Source organism: Parambassis ranga, chromosome 19, assembly GCF_900634625.1.
Source record: "Parambassis ranga chromosome 19, fParRan2.1, whole genome shotgun sequence".
Classification (NCBI taxonomy): Eukaryota; Metazoa; Chordata; class Actinopteri; family Ambassidae; genus Parambassis; species Parambassis ranga.
In genome coordinates this window covers 21,271,144-21,283,516 of record NC_041039.1, presented here as the reverse complement: position 1 = coordinate 21,283,516, position 12,373 = coordinate 21,271,144, and the positions used below count along the sequence as shown (strand labels likewise).

General features: G+C 43.7%; 1 protein-coding gene across 2 annotated transcripts; it reads left to right on the top strand.

Annotated features, from left to right (window-relative positions):
* Positions 1-4,626: 4,626 nt before the first annotated feature.
* LOC114452141 (calcitonin gene-related peptide-like) lies at positions 4,627-8,556 on the top strand. 2 transcript variants are annotated; one of them, XM_028431287.1, is made up of 5 exons: positions 4,627-4,756; positions 5,684-5,775; positions 6,472-6,606; positions 8,143-8,325; positions 8,423-8,556. In XM_028431287.1, exons 2-4 carry the CDS (start codon positions 5,690-5,692, stop codon positions 8,300-8,302), a joined length of 381 nt encoding a protein of 126 aa, XP_028287088.1. In that variant the 5' UTR covers positions 4,627-4,756; positions 5,684-5,689; the 3' UTR covers positions 8,303-8,325; positions 8,423-8,556. The 2 variants fall into 2 exon arrangements, with proteins under 2 accessions (XP_028287088.1, XP_028287087.1); XM_028431286.1 differs by having other exon boundaries at positions 8,140-8,325.
* Positions 8,557-12,373: the final 3,817 nt, after the last annotated feature.

Sequence of the window (12,373 nt, the reverse complement as noted above, 5' to 3'; positions counted from 1 at the left end):
GTGAGCCCGGTGGCTCAGACAGTGAGTCAGTCAGAGCCAGGGGGCCAGAATCCCGCCTACGCTGCGGGGCAAGAAGGCCCCCTGATTGATGCTTTGAGGATTCAACAATTGAATGTAATCTCCTTAATGTCTTGAGGATGAAGAGCAGCAAAGGACTGGAAATGCAGACCATTACTGTTTGCTCCTTTGACATGTTACACACCTTCTTGCTGATGACCTGTTCAGATGTTAGCATGACCTTCTACCCAGCCACTTGTTCTGCAGGTTTAACAGATGGAACAGCGTGTTCACCTGCTTCAGGCCCCTCCAACAACAGTTAAACACTCCACTCCAGGTGTGTAAACAGCTCCCTGCTCTCCCTGATGTAAAACCACAGAGTGACACCAGTTTCACCACTTGAACTTGCATTTAATCAGGTGGCGAGCCTCCTTTGTGGTGGCAAGCCACTGATTAGATTTGGAGATTGAGAGCCATTACACAGACCAGCAGTTGGATAATGACTTAAGTGCTGTTTCGTCTTCCTCTCTGCTCAGGATGTGATTTATCTGGATGGGCCTGGCCTTAACTGACCGGGATGTGCCTGAGGGTGCGCGGTGCCATATAGATCATTTCGCCCTGCTGTGACCCTATCAACACTCTCTGTCCTCCCAGTGGTGATTCATAGTCTCTGTTCATGGATGACTCTGCAATACTTTGTAGTATTGGTAATATTTACGGCTTATTAAATTGGTGGGATGCTTTTTATTCTGACAATTTTTGAGACTTTTCTCATTCCAACCAAAAAAAACATAAACTCACTTAGATAATAGCAGGGCTAAAATAGTCAGCACCCCAAAAGGGAACAATAAAACAGTATAATCTACCCAACCACAGACTCAGCATAAGTTTAAACAGGGGCAGACCACAGGCAGAAGAGTCACAGTTGCCACTGGAGGAAAGTCGCCTTTAAAAATGTGAATGGATCCGCTGATTGCTCTGATGATTGGCAGGGAGAAAACAGCTAAGCTAACCATGATCTACCGGCCAGCATGCAGACCACAGAGAGACAGAGCGAAGAGAGAGACGACACGTTTAGAGATATCCAGACAAACAGCTCAAATAAAAGCAGGCATAAGCTCAGGAACAGAGACAGCAGACGATCACTGAGAAAGTGGCTGCATGGTGCATAAAGGACGAATTAGGAAACAAGGCACAGGTGAGATTAATCAGGGCAGGTTAGGCTAACAACAAAGACAGGAAGTAAAAGCAGACTGTAAAACCTTCACAATAAAACAACAGCAACTATGACACGTTGAGGTCTAAGAGCAAAGAGCGTGATAGGGTTCAGACTTTATGTATCAAGCTATAAACATGTTCAGAGAGTGATGTCCAGCATGTCCCATGAACCGCAGTCCCCTTGAAATTCTGGATTAGGGTTACTACACTAGGTCTGCAGACTTTGTTATAAATAAAATATATGGTGCAAAGTGCATCTATAGATATATATAGAGTGCATCTATGTTTGATTTATAATAATAATTGAAAGGCTCCTCAGCAGTATATCCCTCACCTTCATATACGTTTCCTAAACCCCCGGGGAACTGGTATGAACTCGTTTCTGTCACCTTCAGTATTGTAACTAATGGCTGTACATCCTTTTTCTAAGAATCACAAACGTGCTCGTTTGTCAGGTATTAACTGTTTGCTTTACACGTTATTGAAAGCCAACAAACAAATATCCACTGAAAATCCAATATCCAATATCAAGCTAACTTCAGCCTAATTGTTGTGTGTAGGTGGAGAGAGAGCAGCGACAGCAGCTGTCAGCAGGGAGCTGTGCCCCTTCAACAAACAAGCATGTGCTGTCGTTTCAGCTAATAATGGAGGCTACTCTTGGTCGCCTTAACATTCCATGACATTACTCCTTATTTGGCTGGTCAGGATGTTTGTTTGACGTATGTTCAAAGTAGAATCAATATTCATTCAGAAAATTTTAATTATTTCTACAACAAAACATTTTAAAAAAGGTGTGTTTTCCAAACCTTTTTGCATTGACATGTATGTGCTATTTTAGTATATTGTAGCTTGAGCTGAATCTGTGAGTGCACATGTATTTCTGAATTCTTATTGTGACATAGGCCTCTGTGTACATCTAATAACATCACAGTTGGCAGCTGTGTATCTCCGGCAAGAACTTACGCCACGGTGGGTGCGTTGATCTGCGCTGGAGGAGGCCCTGCTTCAAAGGTTACTGTATCGACTCCAAAGTTTTTCAGGAAGTGAGGGGAAACTTTGAAGGAGCCGGGGCGGCGTGTACTCGCAGCTCCCCTGGGGTGGAGTGTGATGCAAATGACCCAAAAGGACACCCACGCTGGAAAGATCATGTACATAAGTACAGCCTGCAGAAGAGATACACACAGGGGGGTTACAATGAACCCATGTGCGACATATATACTAACAACTGTAGATTCATAATGGCACAAAGAAATATTATTGTATATTTAGCCTCCCCACACTCAGTCCAGTCAATTTTAAAAATGCCAGAGGGATGCACTAACACAGACACATACAGTGGATGATAATATAGACATTCAATTTAAGTTACAACAAACATTTTACAGGATGAATGTCCTCATTCTGTTTGCTCTGATAAGTGATAGGTGGTAAGTAGGTGTGCATACAGTCACTGTCACTGGCTCCTGAAGCAGAGGGTAGCACTTTGGCGTCTGTTTCCAACAAGAAAAGAAGTACGATGGACTTCCTTTAGCATCCTTTTACGCCTTGAGACCATGAAAGTCATTCGCTTTCAGGCAGCGATTGTAATTGTTGCAGGAGCAGAAGTTGTAACTGTGGTAACAGAGACCCAAATAATGATGTAACCAGGAAATATTGTAATATCTAACCAAAGAGGGACAATAAAAGCCAGCTAAATGCTACATGTTGGGTCCTAGACCACACAATTTTCCCCCGGCCACCTACACCAGCTCTTCTGGGAGTGATACTGAGGTGTGCACAAGCAAGCCGAGATATATAATCCCTCTAAGTGTGTCCTGGTTCTGCAGCTCTGCAGAAGTCCTAATGTGAACTGATTTGTGTGATGCAAAAAGGCTAGCATGGTGGTTGAGGCCTAACTGCAAATCTCAAGAGATTAGATCCAGACTCTAGATGAGCTTTTCCTGCACTTACACATACCAAATGTACTTTGGACTCAAAGTGCAGAAAGCACCTTAAAGAAATGCATCCTGAGACAATGATGCTGCGACAAGTTTGAGATTAATGAAGCTATAAACGAGTCAATACGTCTGAAAAAGTTGTGATTCTTATGATAAGCATGTTTCTTGCAGTGTTCTGCAGGTTAAAAAATACACCATGCAGGTGCACCGGCAAGGCTTCAGCTGTCTATTCAGCAGTGATTTAGTGTCTGACATGGTTGAGCCTTGTGGCTCAATAGCACTAAAAGGCTCATCCCGTCTAATGGGGTTCCTCTATGACGCAGACACGGAGAGGCGACCCCTCCCTTCGCTTTTTACTCTGACATATAATCTTACACATACACACCTAGTGGATGCCCATTCATTTTGTCCGCTGTGCACACACATGCAGCCCTAATGAAAAGGAAAAGGAATGATGGTACACGACAAACAGTTGTGTAATTGCTTTTGAGAAACGGCTCTTGTCGGTGGCTGTCATCGATTGGTCTTTGCCGAGGACGACTCGTTTGCTCAGTGTGTGGGAGGAGGAGGCCCGGGCAGCAGTGATCATTACTGAAGTGACTGTGGTATCACTTTATTAACTGAATCCAGTTTGATGTTTCACTGTAGTGAAGATGGAGGCTGTCATACTTCACTTGACTGTGTGCAGAAGCTGCAGAGGAGAGGAGGAAACATCCAATTCAGATGGATAATAACTGCTCAATTATTTGTAGACTGAACGTAATTAAATAGAAACTTTGATAAGTAGAGTGCCAGGAAAATTATGATATCTGATGAGACAGAACATATTGACCCAAATCAAATCAATAATAAGCTGATTGTAAATAGTGTTTACAGAGCTGGAGCACGGTGGGTGTAGTGTTGGAGATGGTGCTGTCCAAGCAGTGTTATGAATGAAGAACCCAGAAGTGCGTCACTGTGTAGTATACATCCCTCCCCAGCAGATGGCCCCGCCTGCTAAGTGCTTACTCTGGAGGATGGAGGTGGTGGGGTGGGGTGGGGTGGGGGCCCTTATTGATTTGGCATTTGAGAAATAGCATGAAATGTAACATTTTTGGAAGGTTCTTAAAATATTTATTGCTGGTGATGCTTCTCCACGGACACCAGTTTGCTTTGCCTCCTATTTAATTAATGACATCAATGCAAATTGGGATGTGGAGGGGGTAGGGGGGGTTGGTGGGGGTTGGTGGGTGGGGGTAGCAAATGGTCAAAATGACTGGTGGATTTTGTGAATGGAGCACTTAGTGACTGAGGAATGACGTCAGTGCAAAACCATATTCCTTATTAGTAAAGCCAGGACCTGGATGTAGAGGAGTGGGGGCGAGGGGGGAGCGTCCCATTGGCTCGCCGTGGCATCAGAGCATCGTGATTGGCTGCCAGCAGATAATTAAACACCTACACAGTCAATGCACAAATCCAAGTGGTGGGATATATAGGCTGGTGCGTTGGCGCTGCATGCAACAGAATCAAGAGTTGTTCTGCAAGTTGAGAGAAAGTCAACTTATTGTGTTTTGCATAGAGATATATTTATTTATTTATTTTTTGCTGGGTGATTATCACTGAAGGTAAGTGTCGACTTTTTACTGCTGTGTTTTTGGGGCGATGAGGTGTTGGAATGGAATGGAAGTTTGACTGGAAATGTAATGTGTGTTATCAGAGGTGGGATTATAGGCACATTGTTATTGATTGTGATTGTTAGACTGTGATAGTGGCGGTTAATGGCTGCTGGGGGTCAGCGGTGGCAGCATCAGGACCATGACGCTGTGAAGGTCCAGTCTGTTACTTGGAGGCCAGAGAAAGAGAGCTGTGCAAGAAGAGAGGAAGACTGGCGCTCAGATACGAGCTGAAGAACAACAGAGGAACAGAGAGTGACAAGAGGAAAATGGGCAAGTGGACCCAGGATTGAGTGTGAGAGAGAGAAAGAGAGAGAGAGAGAGAGAGAGAGAGAGAGTGCTGGCAGCTCATTACACTAATGCACTGGTCCCTTAGGGAGTTGGCAAGCTTGGAGCCCCCCCACCTCCTCACTCTACCCCTTTCTCTTTTCACCCCTCCTTTTCTTCCAGCAGCAGCAAGTGCTACATCCATTGCTTTCGTACCTGCACACACACACACACACACACACACACACACACAGGCATGTCACACTCCACGTCTTGCAGCGCACGCCATGAGAGAACTACCTGTCCTGTGCTCTCGGCTGGATATTTCGGAGGAACAGTGCGTTTTGCAGGAGAAGAGTAGATTATTATGTGGCTCAGATCTGAAGGGGTGTTGTGTGTGAGGATGTTCAGCAGGAGACCAGAGCTAGGTGTGGGTAGAACTCAAAAAGCTCACTTCTGTCTGGGAAATGACACTTTGTTTGTTCTTTGTTCTTTTTTTTTGGTGAAACTTTTGAGGGATCAGACATCAGACACAGTTGCTTTGTGTGCTTTGACTTGAGAACTTCTGTGCAGCAGGGGAAGCTGATGGGGCTTGTCTTTCTCGCTGTGTAGGGGACCATGGTTATGTTGAAGATCTCTGCTTTCCTCGTTGCCTATGCCCTGGTCATTTGCCAGATGTACTGCTCACAAGCCGCGCCTGCCAGGTGAGACACTCACATTTTATTCCCAGCTGACATGTGGAAAAAAAAACTGCTGTATCTCTTAAAGTATTGCAAAACTGCAGGACTTCTCTTATTTTATATTAGGTTCTAGATAAGTAAAAATGATTGTTTATGTGTTACAAATGTTTGTAAAAAAAAATCTGAAATATCCTAATAACTGCTGCACTCTTGTTCTGTGTACCCTCCTGTGTAAATGGATAGAAATTGGATCAGTTTAACTCATCAAACAGACCAAGAGAGAATGAAAAAAAAAGTGTAATTCACTTCAGTGGGAGATAAATGAGATCTATATATTTATATGAAGCCCCATTCAGGCCACTCCCCACACTGTTCCCATGAAGCCATCGATTTAGTCATAAATCTACAGCAGGCTGCTCATCAGCCCCTCTCTCAGATGGGGCACTCTCCGCAGATTGTTTCCCCCCCGTGTTGGCCGGGGGCCCTCCGACTCAGACGTCATTCCTATAAGAGTTGGTGACGTCTTAAACCAACCGCCCCCCCGCCCATCCACCTCATTTCTCCTGTCCATCCATTCAACCACCCCACCCAGACACCCCCCCCCCCCCCATCCCACCCCCTTTATGTTAACTGCAGGTGATGAAACATTTACATTAACGCTGATCTCCCCCCCCCCCCTCCCCCCTTTTCACCTCTGACCTTTTCCTACTCACCTATAAGACCGGGTTTAGAGTCCATGTCAGACCGTGTCACGCTCACGGACTACGAGGCGCGAAGGTTACTCAACGCCATCGTCAAGGAGTTTGTGCAGATGACAGCGGAGGAGCTGGAGCAGCAGGCAACTGAAGGAAACAGGTACCATGATTCTTCTTCATTTTGTAACGAAAAAAGTTTCCTCCCTGCACAGAAACTGCTGGAAAATAGATCAGGGTGATTTTTTTTGGGGTGTTATATTCTGGTTTCACTTAGGATGCATCTTTTTGAGCTCCTCACTGGGGTTCAGTCAGACCTAGAGGTATGTACATCTCAGTGGACTAAAGCACAGAAAACCTTCACAAAAATGAGCTAATATTAAAAATACAATTCTCTGTCATGACCTTGCTCCTGCATGGATGAGTTTGATTTTGACTTTGTGTGAACAGGACTTCTATTTCGAGCCTGCCTCCGGGGCATGTGAACACTGTATGCTTAACAGAACGAATAAGTGTGCATGATGTCAATTAGATGGAGCTGCATGACAGTGGGAAGCGACTGGTTTCTGTTTGTTCTGTGGGTGTAAAAGAACTGACTGGGGAGGGGGGGGGGGGGGTGGAGGCGCATGACGGGACGATGACAAGGTCTTTGAATGTCTGGTAGACGCATGATGCTGTGAGGTACGGGGATGGCATGAGAAAGACATGCATGTGAGAGTTAAAAGAGGAGAGAATGGAGGGGTAGGGATGAAGGAAGTTTGACCTGCATGTTTTCCCTTATCTATGAGCCTGTTCTCTGCATGTGTTTTGTGTGTCCCCTCCACGACAGCATGGACAGGCCCCTAACCAAGCGCTGCTCCAACCTCAGCACCTGTGTGTTGGGCAAACTGTCTCAGGAGCTGCACAAGTTGCAGACATTCCCTCGCACGAACGTGGGAGCAGGAACGCCCGGCAAGAAGCGCAGTGCGCCTGAGAGCGACAGCTATGCAAGCTACGGCGAGACGTTTGACAGCATCTAACCCCTCCTCATCCTGCCCCCCTCTCTTTCCGCATCTCCTCTTCCTCCTCTTTTCTTTCCTCCTTCTCCTCTTGTCATCTCTCCCTCTCCTCATCCCAGTTTCTTCTTTTTCGGATTGGCAAGTGCATGACCTGCTTGATTGACATGAGAAGACTTTGAACTGCAACCAACTTTTCAGTTCATTTTCTCCCTTCCCTCCTTATTTTTTTCTTTGGCAGAGAATGAAATGATGTTATGTCAGACAATCAGATTTTAATTTTCACAAATGTAATTCAGGAGCCGGTTCAGAACATTCATCTCTGTGTACTGTATATGGAGTCATTTGACGGCATTTTAATGCTCCTGAAATTTAAGAGTTAAGACTTAATCTAACCATTAATAAATGATCCACTCATGCGTCACCATGTTTGCTGTTCAATAAACGTATTTTTCTACCAGGAATCCTTAGCTCATTGTCATTCTTAGGGACACTAAAACAGTTAAATTTTAAAATAAGAACATTTTAGTGCTCAGTAATATGATCTGTGAAGCTCTCATCATCAAATTCAAAGGTAAGGAAAATAACAAAATGCCTGAAATACATACATGCTGATGTATGTATTTCAATTAAAACATATTATCTGTGTGGTCTGTGTCAGAGTAAGATCGTGGCATTAACCCCCGTTTGTTCTCCTGAAGCAGCGTTACAGCACAGAAGCGAGCCTGCAACACGGCAACCTGCGTGACTCACCGCCTGGCGGACTTCCTCAGCCGGTCAGGGGGAATGGGAAACAGCAACTTCGTCCCCACCAACGTCGGCGCCAAGGCCTTCGGTAGGCGGAGGAGAAGCATCCAGATGTGAGCACTCCAACCTTCAGGGAAACGGTAAAGAAAAGACACAGTTGTAATTTTCTTACCGTGATAATGAAATGATGCTGATTGGTGATATATCATTCTTTCTTTCTGTTTTTCTGTCTTTCAGAGGTTGAAACCTGACAAGAAAACATCAGAAAAAAAACTGAGAACAGAAATCAACTAAAACAAAATTGAGCAGAAAATAAAACCTGAACTGGCCCTTTATCCACTCCTTCACATTCTTACGGGAAAAGAAAAGAAAAAAAAAAGAGGACATCTCGTTTCCATTTCCATTCTGTTAGTGAAACCCTTTGGCTTTTGGCAAATAAGAGAAAAAAAGAAGAAAAAAAAAGCACTTTACTTTATGTACATGAACAAATGAAGACTGAAGAAAGACAAAAAACATCTTATTGGTTCCTCTTTTTTATACATGACTATCATTGGAAAATAAAATGGAAGCAGCAGTGGTTATCACCGTTTCTTTCCCCCCCTCACCTTCCACCTTGTTAGAGCACATTCCCCCTCCCCCTTCCACACTTTTCCCCTCTACCCCCCCCCCCCCCCCCCATTTAAGATCCATACCTCTTCATTTACCACAATCCACTTCCCTCCCCGAGGCTACCCTGTTCTCCTGTGTGCCAGAGGGATGCCATTAAAGATCAGCCTACCCAAGGCCCCCCCGCAACGGCTGTTGTCTTGTGCCTTGATGTAGAACAATTATTTACATGAACATGATTGTACAGTTCTGTTTCGAGACGATAAAGAAGACCTGAGCGAGGATGAAGAGAACGAAGACAGATTAATATTGTAAACAATATTGTGAAAAAACAAATTTCAGCAAGATTAAAATGTATTTTAGATACACTCGGGTTTTGGGGTACTTGTGTTGTTCTTCAAAGGTTTTTAAAGCAGGTGTAGAGAGCGACTGCACGACGACGTGAGGTTCATGATATCACAAGAAGCCTATATTTGTACTATTAACATCAATATTCATATATATGATCAGAAGAGCCACAGGGCGTTTTTGTTTTTCCCACTGACAGGTGCACAATCACTGAAAATATGTAGCACACACATCTATGATACTGGGACTCTTCTCCACAGTCATACACACTGCTGCTGCTGCACAGTGGCAAGACTCATTTCTGACTGACACCACAGTGGCATGGATATGTTGAGATTCATGATGGTACAAAGAAAAAAACGTGCATGGGGAATTGCTTAATAAAAGGCAGTCAAACCTGCAGTCAGACTTTTTTTTTTCTTTCTTAAGCTCCAGTGAAGCTGAATTAAAAAAAAAAAAACATCACACCACACATCCGAATGTTATTGACTTCATACCAGCTGACTGGTTCATGTTTAATCACGAGCAATGTGACTGAATATTTTGGGGTTCGCTCGCTTTTACAGCAGCACTCCAATAGATGGCAACATAATAATCCAGACAGAAGTCAGCAGGGTTTTCCACCTCTCCTCTGCATCAACCATTTTATTTTCCTAAATGATCTAACATTTGAAGACTGCAAAAAACAAAAATAAATAAGAGATAAATGGATTACAGGGTTTTAAAAATAAAGACCTGAAATCCAGAAACTGAACAGCCTTCATTCAGAGGTCACCACATGGACGGATTTTTAATAAATAAAATGATTTAAGTGTACAAAAGCACAATAAAAGACCCAAAGAACATCATTAGTGAGAATAGAAATCTTTCATAATGGAGTTTACAAAGAAAATAAAACATTAATTTCACATAAATCACAATAAATTGCACAATTTGGAAGAGATAGATATCATGCTAAATGCATAATTACTGCTTTGGATTCCAAATAATAACATCACCCCCGTGTGCACTGCCAGAGGGTTCGAATTCAAAATATTGAAAGAGGTTTAAAATAAATTTTTGTCCAAGTTTGGATGACAAATACGGGATGTAAGTTTGGAAATTGAGGGGATAATGAGCCCATTCAATAAGAAGGAAAGTGAAAAACAGGATATAGTTGATTCTGTTTGGTTGCACGGATGAATGCCAAGTGTGCACCAGAGCAAATACAGGATATTTGTCTGTGTGTGTGTGTGTGTATCATGTGCGACACACAAGAGCTGTCAGCAGCATGAAAACAAATGTATTTTTGTCAAACATGGAAGAAAAACAGCGACCACCGACAGCAACGCGCTGCATCCAGAGCGCACAGCAACAAATGAGTGGTTATAAGTTCAAGTGTTCAACTGAATGACTTATTATTTCCAAGATGAGAGGATATGTATGACTAATATGTGAACTTATGCTATCAGACTATAAAGAGAAAGGGGGATGTGTGCTTGACTCTCCTTCAAGCCTTTAAACCCTGCTCTGTCAGTTGTTTTTACAGTCTTTCCACTCCTCCACTCTCTCTCTGTCTGTCTTCAGAACATCAGCTGAAGATGGAGCTATGCTGAAATCCGCATGGAAACTTTTTCTGCATGACTGCGGAGGAAAAAATACCCCCCCCCCCTATATTCTGATAATTGACGGGGATGGGGAGGCTTTGATTCGTGGGGTTGGATTGGTTTTAAGCTCCTTTCTCAGCAGCAATCTAACAATCCCGCTCTGCCAATGAGAACAGCAGCCCTAATGGTGCGCAGCTGCTTTGAATGGGGCCCTTCCAGTGGGAAATCAGACGGTCCGTATAAGAGAAACCAAGAAGTGAGCCCCCATCTCCAGAAAGAAGAAGTGCTGTCAGACCAGTTCCCAGAAACCCACACCACAAACCCATCTCAAACCTTGAGGCTTTGGAGGATGCTTCCTCTAAATGTTTTGCAGGAATAGGGAATAGTTTCAAATTTAAGGAAACAGAGAGCTGAAGTCATGATGTTTGTTCCAGTAGCTTCTATAACACATTTCTGTCATCGTTCTTTCTGTGTTCCATGTTCAGACTGAAAAGGAGTTTAGGCTCAACAAACTGCTGGTGAATTCAGGTTTTCTGAGAGTTGTCAGCCCATTAAATTACCTGTTGTTATCAGTAGTACAATTAGATTTATACCTGAATATGTCTGCTTGCAGTTGCTAGTAGATTATCTCCTGGGAGTCTCCCTGCTAACCCAGGAAATGAGTGACAAGTTCAACTTAAGGGTTCTGAATTGATTCTGACTGGCTTTGAATGTCAGTATGGGCGCCGGCCAACACCATAATAAATAAGAATTTTAAGGTTGGTAGTAAATAGCAGACTAGCTGTTAACCCTAAGCTGTTAATGCTAAACTAAAGTATGTTAAGCTTATTGAATACTGGCTTGAACAGATTGCATACTTGACACACAAACCTACAGTGGCATCCTTTGAACCTGTTCACACTGGGGAAATCAATCCGGCTAGAGGGAATCAGGCTGTATCCGGATATATCTGGATAGTTTTTTTCTGAGTCTGAACAATGCGAACCCGGATATATCCGGATAGATCTCGAACCAGATAAATAGAACCAGATTGGCTTACATCTGGCTCAGGTCTGAACGCAAATACGGCTAGCGAATCCTGCTAGCAATGTCATACTTCCGGGTTCACAGGAACAGTGTCCGGGTCGCGTACAAAAGCCGCATGTAAACAACCGTCGAACTACGACAGCTTTGCCCTGAGTTTATGTTCGACAGGGCTACAAAGGAATAAACAAACAAAAAGAAAAAAAATACACGACGCAGTCCTACCGGGCTCTGTATATTACGAGGCGCCACCTAGCGGTTTGAAGGGCAACAAACAAGCCGGGTTAAGCTGGATTGAGTGTGATAGCCAGATTTGAAAACAGGTCTGAATGTATCCAGCTTGAAGGCTATCTGGATTCAATCCTACTCTAGCTGGATTGACTTTCTCCAGTGTGAACAGGGCCTTAGAGTGCAGCCAGACCCACCTGGTTCTGTGCGAGACAATCCTATTTAAACCTCATTTGTTCTCATGATTATTCTAAACTGTTACGTTTACTTATAGATGAAAATTACCTACACACAAAGCAATGTAAGGCTGCTTCAACTCTCCTGCTGCTGCTTTTGTCAGGAAACGTGTGAGGAAATTAGCTGTTTACATTAAGATTTAGGCTAAAGCTAATATTTA

Excerpts from the sequence above, each read along its gene's own strand:
- LOC114452141 (XM_028431286.1), top strand. The coding sequence starts at position 5,690 with ATGGTTATGTTGAAGATCTCTGCTTTCCTCGTTGCCTATGCCCTGGTC. Across the intron at positions 5,776-6,471 it reads TCACAAGCCGCGCCTGCCAG|ACCGGGTTTAGAGTCCATGT; the intron begins GTGAGACACTCA and ends CTCACCTATAAG. Across the intron at positions 6,607-8,139 it reads CAGGCAACTGAAGGAAACAG|CAGCGTTACAGCACAGAAGC; the intron begins GTACCATGATTC and ends GTTCTCCTGAAG.